Raw genomic sequence first — 16,880 nt, forward strand, 5'->3', positions numbered from 1 at the left:
TGTGGGTGGACAAGGACTCCGTGGGTCTGTGGGGTATCTGCTGCTCTTTAGCAATGCTTCTACCGTAGACCCAGGGACCAGCCTCCTTAAGTCTTGCTCAACCAGCTCAGTTATATAATCTAATGTGACAAAAAAAAAAGCTCTCCTCTTCCAAAGAGCTCCCTGGGTGTCAGTTGGAACCTCCAAGCCACGCCCACCAAGAGTTCACCCACTTTTGTCTGAACAGTCAGTACCCAATACTCAGATTACAAATGGCCAGAAACCCATCCAACCGCTTCTTATGTAAGCACTCTCCCTGCAGCACTGTCACCTCAATGCACCTTGGACTCTCAAGAGCAGGCAGCGGCAGACGGGTGCCTGCAGGTAGAGGGAAGTTTTGGTCTGGGGTCCTTACAGGAAGTGGGAAATTGTTAAGAGTACTGCACATCCTCACACTACTTACATCCTCACACTGCTCAGCTGGGAAGTGAAGACACATTTCTCAGCCTCCCTGCACTGCCATTTCTGAGAATCCATGCTCTCAAGTTTGGAACGAATCTCACTCTCCAGCAACCTTCAGATGGATTGAAAATTATCTTTGCTGTATTGCTGCTAAGTGACCTGGCTCACAACGTGCCTCCTTCAGGGTCAAGGAAATATGCCTTTCAGAGCAAGGCCTTTTGAACACAATGTTCTTAGAATAAATGAACTCCACAGATCACAATCCTTGTCTCTAAGCGTCCAAGCAAGCCAGGATTCTTAAACATTTACCAAGCTGTATGGCCTCTTCTCATGGGAACTTAGAACAGCAGGTGGCAGTAGGTGGTGCATCTCTAGAATTGCTGGCCCTAGCCTCTTCATTCTTTTGCCTCTTCATGCTTTTGTGTCTGGGTACCTCTTTTCATCCATGCATTTGGTTCGTTTTACTTAGCCATTTATTTTTAAGTCTTCAAGATGCATCACTAGGTTATTTGTGTTTCCATTTTCATTTGATTCTAAGAATCTTTAAGTTCTTAAAAATTAGGAAATTTCAACTGGTTCATTTTGGAAAAAGTTCCATGAACTGATAAAATCATAAACATTCTACAGTTTTGCAAGGCACTATTCTGTGAATTGAAGTCCACTTGATGCGTATTTGTGTCTTTTAAGATGTATATAGTCATGATATAATTACTTTTGTTCTGAGTCCTAGTTGTTGTATTTCCATTTTCATCTCATTTAAGGAATTTTGTAATCCCCTCCCCATATTTCTTTAATGAATCATTGTTCTTTGCAAATTATATTGTCAATCTCCATTATTCATACTTTTTCTGACTTGTTTTGATGGTTTCATCCTTTTATGATCTGACACAATGAAAGAAAATTATTGTAATGTTTATATTCATATTTCTAAATTCTTTGTATTTGCAAAGACTTACTTCACTAAAATGTGACCTGTTTGGAAAACATTCCATAAGATGATGAAATGACCATGGATTTGCATCTGTTAGATAGAATACTCTCTAAATTTTTAGATGAAGTCCATATTATGTATTGGGTAATTTAATTATACTATTTGTTGACATTTTTATTTTCATGGTTTCCCTGTTGGTAAGAGGAGGGTATTGAAATCACACAGCATTCTTGTGCTAGAGCTCCTAACATTACTGTACTGTGTTGGTACCCTAACATTCTGTGTATTTGCAATCACTGATATTGTAGTGGGTGTGTGTACTTACCAGTATGTCTCTTCAGACACATTTTGTCATGAAGTCTGTTGAGTCGGGTTTTACTATAGCTTCTCTTGCTTGCTTTCAGATTCTGTTTGTTCGGATGTCATTTCTCCACTGTTTGTGGAAGTTTTTCATGGTGAGATGAGCAACAAACTGTTGAGTGCATTAGCAATCTAATCAGCTAGTCTGTGTCTTTTAATTGGGGAAATAAGAGTGCTTACATTCTTTGTTTTTAAGCAGTCTTCACTAGTTCTGCAGCTTTGTTGTTTTCTTCTAGTTGTTTTGAGTGGGCTCTGACTGCTTCTTTCTCTTCTATTTTCCAGAGGTTTGGCAGGTCACTGACATAATAAGTGCTTGAGATTTCATGATCCTTATTTGCTTATTTTCTCTTTTCTTTTGACTCAGTCTTTCTCCTGTTGTCACAGTTGATTTTATCTTACTTCTGTAATGCTGGTTTAGCACTTACAAATTTCATTACTTATGTGTTTTGGAAGGTTTTTGTTTGTTTGTTTTCTCCTTCAAGTTTGAAGGATGACTTTGTTAGTAATCTAGATGGGCTGTTATTTTTATTTGGCAATTGCAAACAAAGGGGAAAGTAACAGAATGTACTAAAATGTTAGAAATCAGTAAATGTTTACAAATAAGTAACTGTAATGAAATGCAGAACATATCTAAGAGAGACAACTGTTAAAGAAGGGAGGAAAAATTAAACAGCAAAATAAGGGCTTGTGGGATGGCTTGGTGAGTACAGGCCCTTGCTGCCTCACCATCTGCAAATTATCCTTGTTCCTGGAGACCCACACAGTGGAGGGTGAGAACAGACTCCTATAAATTGTATTTGTACTGTTCACCATGACCAGCAGGAGACCTTGTGAGTGGAGCCAATTTTAGCTCCTCAGATACTCTGATCACCAGAATGAGCTGGGGTGGGCAACGTCAGCTGAACTGATAGGTGGCATGCATGGCAGTTGCCAGCACACATTTGTTTTGCCTGCTGGGTTGAGTGGAGTGTGGGTAGTGATAAACTAAGGTGTTACCACATATACACTGAATGTTTGGACTGGAGTGGTAGACTGAAACTGTCCCCTCCCCCACCACTCAGGTAATGACGAAAAGCCTCCCACACAATCACATGATCACTTGCTTTCCCAGAGCAAAATAAGCTCTCAAGATTGACTTCTTGGCAGTCAACCAACAGAAAGTTACTGTGGGTTCCTGCAAACAAGAAAATGCAGGGAGTTATTTCTTCCAGAGAAACAATCTTAGTTAGACTCTGCTTCTTTGTTACAGGGACTGTGTGGTTGTTTAAAATCCCCAGTCTACTCAATTTTTTCTCCTGTATGATAGTTTCTGGTTTTTTTTTTCTTTTTTTAATTTTTTAAAACAAATTAGAAACAAGCTTGTTTTACCTGTCAATCCCAGTTCCCTCTCCTTCCTCTCCTCCCCTGCCCCCACTGACTACTATCCCATCCTCGTTCTGCCAAACCATGGAGCGTAAGGCCTTCCATGGGGAATCTTCAAAGTCTGTCAGATCATTTGGAGCAGGGCCTAGAGACTCCCCAGTGTGTCTAGGATGAGAGAGTATCCATCTATGTAGAATGGGCTCCCAAACTCCATTCCTGAAATAGGGATTAATACTGATCACTACATAGTTAAACTGCTGTCCTTGTTGTATCAATGCACTTCTTTTGGGTATATGCCTAAGAGTGGAATTGCTGGATCTTATGGTAGACTGATTGCCATTTTCCTGAGGAACCACCATACTTATTTTCAAAGTGGCTGTGCAAGTTTGCACTCCCAGCAGCAGTGGAAGAGTGTTCCCCTTTCTCTAAATCCTCTCCAGGATAAACTGTCATTGGTGTTTTTGATTTTAGCCAATCTGACAGGAGCAAGATGATATCTCAGAGTTGTTTTGATTTGCATTTACCTGATGGCTAAGCATGTTGAGCACTTTCTTATGTGTCTTTCAGCCATTTTAGATTCCTCTATTGAGAATACTCTATTTATCTGTACCACACTTTTTAATTGGATTATTTGGTGTTTTGGTGACTAGCTTCTTGAGTTCTTTGTATATTTTGGATATCAGCCCTCTGTCAGATGTGGGGTGGGTGAATATCTTTTCCCATTCTTTGGGCTGCAAATTTGTCTTGTTGACTGTATCTTTTGCCTTACAGAAGCTTCTCAGTTTCAGGAGGTTCCCATTTATTAATTGTCAATCTCAGTGTCTGTGCCACTGGTGTTATGTTCAGGAAGTGGTCTCCTGTACCAATTTGTTTGAGGGTACATCCAACTTTGTCTTCTAAGAGGTTCAGTGTTGCTGGATTTATGTTGAGATCTTTGATCCATTTGGACTTGTTTTGTGCATGGTGATAGATATGGATCTATCTGCAGTCTTCTACACACCAACATCCAGTGATGCCAGCACCATTTGTTGAAGATACGTTTTTTTTTCATTGTATAATTTTAGTTTCTTTGCCAAAATTCAGGTGTTCATAGATGTGTGGGTCCATATCAGAGTTTTCAATTCGATTCCATTGGTCTACCTATTTTTTGTGCCAATACCAAGCTGTTTTTAGGATTATAGCTCTATAATAGAGCCTGAAGTCAGGGATGGTGATGCCTCCGGATGTTCCTTTATTGTACAGGGTTGTTTTGGCTATCCTGGGGTTTTTCTTTTTCCATATAAAGTATTGTTCTTTCAAGGTCTATGAAGAATTGTGCCGGTATTTTGATAGGGATTGCATTGAATCTGTAGATTGGTTTTGGCAAGATTGCCATTTTTACTACTTTGATCCTACCTACCCAAGAGCATGGGAGATCTTTCCATTTTCTGGTATCTTCTTTAATTTTTTTCTTTAAAGACTCAAAGTTCTTGCTATACAGGTCTTTCATTTGTTTGGTTAGCATTACTCCTAGATATTTTATGTTGTTTGTGGCAATTGTAAATGGTGATGTTTCTCTGATTTCTTTGTCAGCCCATTTATTATCTATATATAGTAGGGTTACTGATTTTTTTTTTAGTTAATCTTGTATCCTGCCACTTTTCTGAAGGTGTTTATCATCTGTAGTTCCCTGGTAGAATTTTTCGGGTCACTTATGTAAACTATCATATCATCTGCAAATAATGAAAGTTTGACTTCTTCCTTTTCAATTTATATTCCCTTGATCTCCTTTTGTTTTCTTATTGCTGTAGCTAGAACTTCAAGGACAATATTGAAGAGGTATGGAGAGAATGGACAGCCTTGTCTTGTTCCTGATTTTAGAGGAATCACATTGGGTTTCACTCCATTTAGTTTGATGTTGGCTATTGGTTTGTTGTATATTGCTTTTATCATGTTTAGGTATGTTCCTGTTATTCCTGAATCTCTCCAAGACCTTTATCATAAAGGGATGTTGAATTTTCTCAAAGGCTTTTTCTGCATCTAGTGAGATGATTATGTGGTTTTCTTTTTCAGTTTGTTTATATGGTGGATTACATTGATGGATTTTCATATATTGAACCATCCCTGCATCCCTGGGATGAAGCCTACTTCATCATGGTAGATACTTTTTCTGATGTGTTCTTGGATAAGATTTGCTAGTATTTTATTGAGTATTTTTTTGCATCAATGTTCATGAGGGATATTGGTCTGTAGTTCTCTTTCTTAGTTGTGTATTTGTGTGGCTTGGGTACCAATGTTATTGAAGCCTCGTAAAAAGAGTTTGACAATGACCCTTCTGCTTCTATTGTGTGGAACACTTTGAGGAGAATTGGTATTAGCTATTCTTTGAATTTCTGGTAGAATTCTGCACTGAAGCCATCTGGCCCTGGCCTTTTTTGGGAGGGGGATATTTTGATAGCTGCTTCTATTTCATTAGGGGTTATAGCTCCATTTAGATTGCTTGTCTGTTCTTGATTTAATTTTGGTAAGTGGTATCTATCTAGTAAATTGTCCATTTCCTTTAGATTTTCAAATTTTGTGGAGTATAGGGTTTCAAAGTATGACCTGATGATTCTCTGGATTCCTCAGTTTCTGTTGTTATGCCCCCCTTTTCATTTCTGATTTTGTTAAAATCCATGTTTATTCTCTGCCATTTGGTAAGTTTGGATAAAGGTTTGTCTATCTTGTTGATTTTCTTGAAGAACCAACTATTCATTATATTGGCTATTTGTATTGTTTTCCTAGTTTCTACTTTATTGATTTCAGCCCTCAATTTGACTATTTCCTGGTGTCTACTCCTTCTGGGTAAGTTTGCTTCTTTTTGTTCTAGAGCTTTCAGTTGTGCTGTTAATTCTCTAGTGTGACTATTCTCCAGTTTCTTCATGTGGGCACTTAGTGCTATGAACTTTCCTCTTAGCAATGCTTTCAATGTGGTCCATGAGTTTGGATATGCTGTGTCTTCATACTCCTTGAAATCTAGGAGGTCTTTAATTTCTTTTTTTATTTCTTTCTTGACCCAGGAATGTTGCAATTCTGCATTGTTTAATTTCCATGAGTTTGTAGATTTTTTGCAATTTGTGTTGTTGTTGAATTCTAACTTTAAAGCATGCAATTTTTTGTACCTGTTGAGGTGTGCTATGTTGCCGAGTATGTGGTCGATTTTAGAGAAGGTTCCATGTGCCGCTGAGAAAAAGGTATATTCTTTTGTGTTTGGATGGAATGTTCTACAGATGTCTGTTAATTCCAATTGGGTCATAACTTCTATTAGTTCCCTTGTTTCTTTGTTAAGTTTCTCTCTGGTGGTCCTGTCTGGTGGTGAGAACAGGATGTTGAAGTCTCCCACTATTTAAGTGTGTGAGATTTTATGTGTGATTTGAGCTTTAGTAATGTTTCTTTTACCAATGTGGATGCCTTTGTATTTTGGGCATAGATGTTCAGAGTTGAGGCTTCATCTTGATGTATTTCTCCTGTGATGAATATGAAATGACCTCCTTAATTTCTTTTGACTGATTTTAGTTTAAAGTCTAATTTCTTAGATATTAGGATTGCTACACCTGCCTGTTTCTTGTGTTCATTTGATTGGAAATTTTTTTCCCAATCCTTAACTCTCAGGTATCATCTGTCTTTGAAGTTGAGGTGTGTTTTTTGTATGCAGCAGAAGTATAGATTCCATTTTTCGTATCCATTCTGTGATCCTGTGTCTTTTTATAGGCGAGTTAAGACCATTAATATTGAGGGATGTTAATGATCATTGATTGTTCATTCTTGTTTATTTGGGATTTATTGTTGGTGGTGGTATTGTGTTGGGATTTCCACCCCTTTTTGCTTTTGGTAAAGTGGGATTTGCTTTGGCTGTTGGTAAAGTGGTATTATCTTTTGCTTTTGTTTTTTGGGGGTATATTTAACTTATTTGGGTTGGAGTCTTTCTTCCAGAAGTTTCTGTAGGGTTAGGTTAGTGGATATGTATTGTTTAAACATTGTTTTGTCCTGGAATATCTTGTTTTCTCCATCTATAGTGATTTTAAGTTTTGCTGGTTCTAGTAGTCTGGGCTGGCACCTGTGGTCTCTTAGTGTTGGCAGAATATCTATCCAGGACCTTCTGGCTTTCAGGGTTTCCATCAAAAGTCGGGTGTTATTCTAATATGTTTGGTCTTTAAATGGTGTCCCATATTTCCTGGATATTTAGTGTTGGGGATTTGTTAGAGTTCAGATTTTCTTTGGTTGATGAATCTATTTATCCTAGTGTATCTTCAACACTTGAGATTTTCTCTTCCATCTCTTGTATTCTGTTGGTTATGCTTGCATCTGTAGTTCCTGATCCCAGCTTTTCTATTTCCAGCATTCCCTTATTTTGTGTTTTCTCTATTGTCCTTATTTCAGTTTTCAGGTCTTGAACTGTTTCCTTCATCTGTTTGATTATTTTTTTTCTTAGTTTTCCTTGCTTTCTTTAAGAGATTTGTTGATTTCTTTCATTTTTTGCTTTGTTTTTTTCTTCCATTTCTTTAAGAGATTTTTTCATAGCCACTTTGAGGGCATCTATCATTTTCATGAAGGTTTTTTTAATGTTATTCTCTTCTGCTTCATCTACACTGGGATGTTTGGGTCCCTAGACTCTGGTTGTGTCATATTGTTTTTTGTTTTGTTTTGTTTTTTAATGTCTTCCTCCCATCTCTTCTTCCAGTGGGTGCAGGTGGTTTCTCTTCCTCTCCTGGTGGGTGCGGGTCCAAGTTTCCCTTCCACTGGGTGCAAACATGTCCAATACTCTGATGGCTCTCCTATTCCTGAGGGTGGAGGTGGGACTAGTACTGGGACTTTGGCAGACCCTGGATGGGCTGACATGCTGTGTCAGGTTTCCCCATATGCATGCCCCAAACCTCAGGAGGCTCTGAGTAGGGCACCTTAAGGTGGGCTGAAACAGACCCACGCCTACCTCCTCCCATGGGTGGAGGACCAGGACACTGGCAGTTCCAGTCTATTCAATTTAACACCTGTGTTATTACTCAGTCCAGATAAGCTACTCATTTATTTTGTCTCTTGCTAAGTTGGCCTTCTTTTCTGTGGCTGCAATTTTTGCATTTAATATATAATGCCTACAAGGAAAGAAACTGAAGTAGATGGTATTTGTGAGTAAACAGGAGCACCCTTGTTTTTCTGTTAGTCTGAAGAAATCCTCGTTCTTGTGTGTGTGTGTGTGTGTGTGTGTGTGTGTGTGTGTTAAAGCACTTAAAGTTTTCTAGTATAGGGTATTAGTGAGGCTTTCGTTTTGTTGTTGTTCTCTCCTTAGCTACCACAGTCCACTAACCCCTGCAAACTATGCTAATGTTAGCAGTACTTGTTTACACTTATCTAAGGGCTGATTTTGAAGGACTTATATTATTTCTTGTTTGGTGCTTAGCTTTCAGCCTGACCTGTGCATACACCCTTCACAGGAATCTCTCCCATAGTGTCATTTTGTTCAGTCAAATTTCTCATATTTGGTACCCAGTAGCTGCTCACTTGAGACATCCAATCCAGTTTCAGAATTCTTAGAGGACTCATGGTCCTGGACATTGGAATGCAGATTTCTCTGTGACCTTGTCCTTCCTGAACATCAAAAGACTTCCAGTAGCACTACCCAGGACAGTTTCCCTCTGCTCTCCTGGGGTATGAATATATTTTCTTTTCTTCAGCCTCTTTACCATGCCTTTAGAGGATAGAAAGCCTTATACATTTCCCCTTACGGATGTCATTGATCAGGATAAGACAATCTGAGCAGGGCTTTATGCAGATGCTACCACCTGCACTTGATTGGAGAGTTATGTGTGTAACTCCTCCTTGGATTTCTAGTTCCAGGGACTTTATATTCTCCTATTACCCTCCACTTAGTATTCCACTAGACCCTTTAAAATCAGGTTCTTCAAGTGCTGATGATGTCATCACTCAGAAACAGATGGAAGGTGGGTGGGGATCCCCATTTCTTTTCCCCCAGGCCTGCTTTCCTCTATTTCTGGATCATCATTCCCTGAGTTTAGAGCCATGTCCTATGATGTTTCTCTCTCTGAGGAGCATAGATTCATCTCCAATCCATGGTACCAACCTTGATTTGATTTACAAATCAGTATTTATTTCCCAAATTGAGTCCACATGTACAAGTTCTCTCTCTCTCTTTTGCCTCTGCCTACTCCCACTGTACAATTCCTAGTCTCCCCAGTAACCCGTGATTACCCAAAATAATGGAGTAGGCTCATTTGGGTTCCCCTGGTCTTTTGAGATTGACAGAGCCTTCCATTCACAGTTCAGTGTGTCCTGTCAGTGGTGGCTTCTTAGCCAGGAGCTCAGTCCAAAAAGCTACTTCCTTGTCTTTTAACCTCTGGGCTTGTTGGATGGTAGCTCCAATCTGCAGGTAGCCTTCTTTCTGGTCATACTTTGGCCAATGTGGCATCCCCTTCCCATTGGGGTTCCTGGGAACAGAATCAAATAGAATTCCTTAAAGCTGATGTGTATTCCCCACATTCTCAACCTATAGGGATGTCTGGTTTATCTCCTCCAAAGACTCGAACACCAAAGAGATGGGAGCAGCGTTGACTCAACTCTGGGTCACAGGGTTAGAGCCAATTACTTAAAATTTTAAAGCCATCTCTTCCTATTGGGTACCCCTGTTGTCTCATCTCACCTACCAACCAGGATCCATTTGGGTCATCAGACTCACCCATTCCGAGCGAAGTTTGCCCAGAATTTCATCACTGTCTTGCTGAGATTGATCTCCTCTTCTGAGGTGCCATCTATGAGTGATAAAGATAATCTTTTTGAGTCAGTTCATGGACCATAAGCTCACTAGTAGTATCACATAGGAAATCTTTAGAGAAATAGGGTTTGGGCTTTCATACCAAAGCCCTAGGATCAAACTCTCCATTGCTAGAAGATTGAGTAGGGTTGGTACCCAATTTCAGTTTGAGAATGACTTATCTAGGACACCACAGGCAAGTAGTGCATTCTGATGTGGTGATTCATGCCCAATGCCACTGATCTCCTTGATATGGAAATGCTAAAGGCAAAGAATTCCAGTGGATCATGGGATTCACAGGATTTCTGAGCCTCACATCTTTTCTTACTATTCCTCACAAACCCACAATTAGATGTACAATAGCCCTAAGACATAATCTTGGGAGCTGTTGAAGGTGTGTCATAAATAGCCAAAGGGTGGCTCAAGGCCAGTCATTAATCACAGCAACTGCTGGAAGTAAAGACATTGAAAATATTCTGAAAGGTTTCTTTAGATATTGTATTATTAATTATGATCTAGGTAAAGTATCCCATGTGGCTAGGCATGCATATGGACAGACAGATGCACGTGACACCCGGCTCACGGTCAGGAACAGCTTTACCTCATCCTCACTCTCATTCTGATATGCCATTTTGAGTGGGAATCAAAGCAGCAATGGCAATCTTGTCTTTCATGAGACACTCAGGTGACCCCTTTCTCTTGGTCTAGATCTCAACACAGAGTATTGCTGGCTTCCCATGAGTATGAACTTTCCTATGCTGGAGTAGGACCAAGGCTTGCTACTTGGCAATTGAGCTCAGCTCTGTTACCCTGAATTGGGAAATGAACATCAAGAGAGGAGGAGAAATGTGCTCAAGGCCACATGAGCAAGACTGGAACTCAGACCTCCTAACTACAAGCTCACAAGCAGCAAAACACCATAACCTCTTAAAATCGGGGCACCGAAGACAGAGTAGACTTCATCTCCATGGTCTCCTATCACCGTCTTGGGTTTCATTTCTGGTGAGAAGCTTGGGCGATATTGAAACTCATACACATAGGTGGGAGCTCCAGCATCTGGGAAGACATGGATTCATGTACAGTTCATGAGGGCATTGGAATGCAAGAGACCTCTGCCTATTGGTGCAACAGAGAAATGGTTTAACGAAAGCTTCTTGATGTGTTTACCACTATGCAGATTGTGGAAGTACAAGCGATGTTCATGTGAGGAAATGATTTATGAATGCACTGCATCGATGGGCACATTGGACCCCGTTCGTTGATAACCTACCAGTGTTCATTTATTTCAGCATCACAACTTGCTGAGTGTCCTCCACTCGGTCCCATTTTAAGCATTCTATGTGTTTTTCTCTCCTATTCAGAAAAATATAAGGCACTTCCAAGATATTTGTCTGAAATGAGGGTTTTTAAAGACAAATATTTTCAGACATGGAACACTGGTCACTTTTGTCTCAGGAATACAACATTGGAGAACACTAACCTTCAGAAGTGAGGGAATGGCAGCTTTCTCAGACCAATCAGATTTTATGAAACTCACCACTCTAGAAGTGCTTTACAGAAACCCTTAGAGTTTTTATAATTTAAGCACAAAGATAATGGTGGATAACATAAGACAAATAAAAGCATGAAAGTCAATGACACGGAACAACAAACAATATTCAGAACATCTAGCATGGCCATGACAATCCTGGTTCCTAGTACAGAGACAAAAGTATTATAAAAACAAATTAAATCATGATAGCTACAACCAAAATATTTTCATTACAAAGTGATGTACATTCTGACCTCAAAGACATAAAAGTGTATAGTAGAGGAGTGTGAAGTGGAGAGTTGTTCTAGCCATCAAAATTGTTCCTGACATCCTACACCAGAGCATCTAAGTATATAAATCAAGTGTTAGAAGATCCGAAGTGCCAGATTTTCAGATATAAAATTCCTAAGGAAACACAGATCTTGATCAGTATTTTGAAAAATCAATCTAATAGCATTGTACAAATATTCCACTCAATACCAACACAACACCTATTAGTTTCCAGTACTCACAGGACATTCTGTGGAACAGATCCCATGTGAGGACAAAACACAAATATCAGCTAATACAAGAAGACTGGAATTAGAGCAAGTATCATTTCTGATCACAATGGACTGAAACTAGCCATCAACAACAGGAGGAATTTTGGAAAATTCATTGACTCCTGAAAAGAAACATGGTCCTGAGCTACTAATATGTCTGTTATGAAACCAAGTGAAAAAAATAAATTATGTTGAAACAGGGCTGGAAAGAAGGCTCAGTGGGGAAGCTGTTGCCACACAAGAGTGAGGACAAGTGTTTGGATGTCCAACATGCATGGAAATACAGTCCACCTGTGGCATTACAGACTGATGTAATCCCAGTGGACTGCAGGCAGAGCCGGGGGATCTCCACATCAAGCTGACTAGTTAGATAAGCCTGAAGTGTCCAGGCCTGAGTTCAAGCCAAAGGCCCTGTCTCAATATGTAAGATGGAGAGCAACAGAGTTCTGGTCTTTACACACACACACACACACACACACACACACACACACACACACACACACAACAAATAGGTTGCATTAGTGATAAGCCTCCTACCATGAATAAACATCCTACTTTCTGATGACTTCATAGATGGGTGATACCAATCATAGATAAAACTAGTATCAGCCCAAACATTCTCCCCAAATTTACTTGAAAATAAAGAAAGTGGGAGTAGTTCCAGGACAGGATTACCTTCAAAATGAAATAAGACAAAGACATTGTAAGAACAACTCAATAGCAAATACACCATATCTTGAATAAGTATAGATATAAAGCACCCAAGAAAATACTAGTAATGAAATATAACAGCACATTTAAAGGCTAATCCACTTTGATGCAGTAAGATTTATCACACAGCTATGAAAATGATTCATTTTTGTGATGTGTAGCGTTACAGAATGATGGACAAAAACCAGGTGGTTATTAAGGCCAGCCTGGTATATATAGTGAGTTCCAGACCAGACTATATAGTGAGACTATGTCTTAAAAAATAAAAACAAAAGTAGACAAAAATGCCCACATTACACAAAGTGTACAATTGGTTCTGTGCAATTCCTATCAAAGTTCCAGTGACAATAGTCACAGATACAGAAAATAATTCCACATTCATATGAAATCACAAGGATGAGAGTAAACATGCGCGCACACACACACACACACACACACACACACACACACACACACACTCAAGCACACAAATGCACATACCCATGTACATACTAAATCAAGGCAATCATGAATAATAAGAATAATGCCTAATGTCTGATCCAGTACTTTCATGCTGTACTAAAACTTGAAATAAACTTGTACTAAAACTTAGACTAACCAAGTACTTGCAACAACAACAAAAAGAAAAAAGAAAAGACAAATATACTGATCAATGAAACCCTATAAGGAACTCAAAATGAAGCCAAGAGCACACAGCCAATTGTGGTTAGAATATGGCAAGACTTTTCATTTCATGAGAAAAAGCTGCGTGTGCTGTATCTTTCACCTAGAATAAACATAGTCTCTAGTTATGATGAATTCCTTATTGTTGTTATACGTTAGAAGAAAGCAAACTTAGAGTAAAGAAAGTCACTTCAGTAGTAGCTGCTCACAAAAGTGGATTTCCATATGCAGAAATGTTGGACATTTATCTCATATGATTTACAAAAGAAAAACTAAAAAAATGGATTATAGTCTAATTAACAACCAGAAACTAAAACAATAAGAAAACATACAGGAAGAAAAAATGATTACATTAGTTGGAACATGGCTGTCTGTGTTTGACATCAAAAGTGGAGATAACCCAGGCAAAAATTATGAAATGAGATGGATATCCCATTGCAAAGCAAAGGGAAAATAATGAACATTCTACACAGACAACCCATTTCTGATTATGTGTGTGTATTTGCATTTGTGCAAGTTGGGAAGTTTTTTCAAATGAATACATGCTGTAAAGGGTTGCTATAGAAATTATCTAAGGAATGTGAGTAATTCAATAACAAGCAAAAAAAAAAAAAAAAAAAAAGCAAGCAACCCATTTGTTCCAGTAAGGATCCAAACCTGGGGGAGTGTGACTGAAATCTTAGCAGTTAAGACACAGAGTCAGGAGGAGATGAAGTGAAGGGCCAGGCAGGGTTAACCTTGTCTAAATAGAGAGACTTCGTCTTACAACGAAAATAAAATGACAAGGACTTGAATAGACATTTTTTTAAAGCGGCATAAAAGTAAAAAGAGATGACAGATCAATCAAAAATTTTAACATCTAAGATCACTGAGAATTACAATGAGATAGTGTCTTTCCCAGTCTGAATATATTTTATAAAAAGCTACTAATAACAAGTAGTGATGGCAAGGATGAGGAGAAAAGGAATCTCATTCATACAATGTGCGTGCTACAAAACAAGAGGACAGTGTGTAAAGTAAGTTAAAAATGGAGTGGACATGTGACAGAGCAATCCCAGTTTTTGCATATACCTCCCCCCCCAAAAATCTGAAACTAGTGTGTTGAAAATGCAACTGTTTAGCTGTGGGTGCCTGCTTCTGCTTCGATCAGCTACAGAATTCAGTTGTAGAGAGGGAGGAGGGAGGAGCAAAACAGCCAAGTCCGTGCTGAAGAAACCCACAGAAACAGTTGACCTGCCCTAGCCATAAAGCTGGAGAACCAGCATTGGACCAAACTAAGCCCTCTTAATGTGGGTGCCAGCTAGAAGGCCTGGCCAGTCTACGGAACCTCTAACAGTGGAGCCAGTGTTTATCCCTAGTGCACAAATGGACTTTGGGAGCCCATTCCCTATGGGGGTTACTATTGCAGCCCAGATACACGAAAGAGGGCCTAGGCTCTCCCGTCAAAATGATGTGACAGACTTTGATGATCCCCCGTGGAAGGCTTTGCTATCCTTGAGGAGTGGGTGGGGTGTGGGTTGGGGGAGTCGGTGAGGGTCATGGGAGGGTGAGGGAATGGGAGGATATGTAAAATAAGATGCTTTCAAAAAAACCAAAAGAAAATGCAGTTGCTCCATGATTGCATTGCTCACCAAAGTCAAGTTATGGAGTTACTATGTGTCCATCAATAGCCAACTCCATAAAGACAGTGGGAAATACTGCAGATGGAATAATGCATGCTTTTAAAAAAGAAGATGTACTGTCATTATGACATCATATATAAAGATAGAGAATATGTTAAATGGACTAAGTCAGATCTACATAGACAAATACACACATATGACTCACCTATGACAAAAGATCTCAAACTTGCAAAGAGTGAAAGGGTCACAGGCTGGAGGTGAGAGGTGGGTGGATTGTTGGATAGTCAGAATCATTGTATTCATCTTTAAAGTGTTTTGGTATACTTGTCTATGTATTTTGTATTGGATGGGCAGGCCACAGTGCATGTGTGGCTAGAGGATGATGATGTGAGTCCCAGGCATTGAACTCAGGTCATCAGGCTTGGCAGCAAGAATGTTATCTGCTGAGCCATCTCACTGGTCCCTCCACTTTTCATTTTTGAGTAACATTGTACAATATGATAAGTGCTGTTAATAAACAGTATTTAAAAATGATGAGAGGAAATGTCAGGTTTTCACTAAGCAAAACTTGCTGAGGTAGCAAAGTTACAGTAATTATTTTACATTGAACACATAAACTGTGATAACTTTGTATTTTTATTATTTATATTATATATATATTTATTACTATTATGTATTATTGCATTTGCTGTAGATATGTATTTATATGTATATTGTCCATCAATATTCTTACATAGCCACCTTCTGTCTGTCTGTGTCTCTTCAATATAGCACTGTGTTCACCCCTTTTCTTTTTACCTGCTGCTGGGGGAACTGAAGTAGTAGCAGGTGGCTACTATAGCTAGTTTACATCATGGTTGCAAACATAATTTTAAAAACCCTCTTGGAGGACTGCATAGAGGGCTCGGTGGCTAAGGGAACTTACTTGTCTTCTAGAGGACCCAAGTTTGGTTCCCATGACCTTCTTCTGGCCTCTTTAGGGAACATAAGAAATATTTCTCTCTCTTTCTCTTTCTCTCTCTCACACACACTTACTTGGACATGCATAAAACATAAAATAAAAATTTTGAATCATCCCAGAAAGCTAGGGAGGGTAATCTAGAACAGAGAATTATTCACTGGCTTGCAGATTATGCGAGTGAAATCTTGGAGAGAAGAAGGGCTCCACAAATGGTGACCATGGAGGTCACACCACCCCTAGGGTAAGCTCATTGCCCCAGCCTCAGCCATGCCCAGCACTGAGTCACATAGGAAGGTCCTGTGGCAGACATCAGTCTGCATGCATTGGCACACTTAGATGGATAGAAGCTAGCAAAGAACACTGAGAGTGTCTATATTCCTATCCTACACAGGTCTTTCCCCTCATTGGCCTCCTTGGTGACAAGCAGCCTTCCTGATTCTTTACCTCATTCGACTCTTCCCCAATTCCATTGCTAATACTCTAAAACTAGATATGACCTCGAACCCCTTCTCAAACCTTATCTAGTAGTTGACCTCTAACTCCATATACCAGTATAATTTCAGTTAAGGAGCCCTGTGACAGAAGGTGTGTCACTTGTTCCTGTTTGCAGCCTGAATTATGTCTGCCTCCAACATCTTCTACTCTACCTGAGGGCTCTTCATCTGGCTACTACACGCTATTCTGCCTACTTGCACATTAGCCCAGCACTCAACAGAAACAGTATCTATTTGGACCAGGCTTAGCCTAACAGCAAGTGGTCACTGATGATAAATACCCTAATTCCCTACTACCTAGGTGGGATCATCCTGTGATATGAGTTCTACTTGTTTCCCAGCCCTCCCCAGATCCAGGAATTGATGCTTAGTCAGGCATCATTCATTATCCTCCGTTTCTTTTCTGAGTCACCTCCTCATCTCCCAACTCATATTTTCTGGGATCAATAACCTTTTCCTCCCTTGCATTTCAATTCTTTCC

The 16,880-nt window shown here is 39.5% G+C and overlaps 1 protein-coding gene across 2 annotated transcripts in view; it reads right to left on the minus strand.

The window, feature by feature from the left end:
• Window positions 1-9,380: 9,380 nt before the first annotated feature.
• LOC100766045 (carboxylesterase 1E) overlaps window positions 9,381-16,880 on the minus strand; it is a 34,030-nt gene continuing 26,530 nt past the window's right edge. For both annotated transcript variants that reach the window (XM_035441412.1, XM_027405603.2), the window contains exons 12-14: window positions 10,800-10,931; window positions 9,801-9,873; window positions 9,381-9,552 (exon numbers count right to left, since the gene is read on the minus strand). In XM_035441412.1, the coding sequence (XP_035297303.1) occupies window positions 9,381-9,552; window positions 9,801-9,873; window positions 10,800-10,931 (377 nt within the window). The remainder of the gene's footprint in view (window positions 9,553-9,800; window positions 9,874-10,799; window positions 10,932-16,880) is intronic.

The sequence above is a fragment of the Cricetulus griseus genome, chromosome 3, assembly GCF_003668045.3.
Source record: "Cricetulus griseus strain 17A/GY chromosome 3, alternate assembly CriGri-PICRH-1.0, whole genome shotgun sequence".
In the NCBI taxonomy this organism is placed as follows: domain Eukaryota; kingdom Metazoa; phylum Chordata; class Mammalia; order Rodentia; family Cricetidae; genus Cricetulus; species Cricetulus griseus.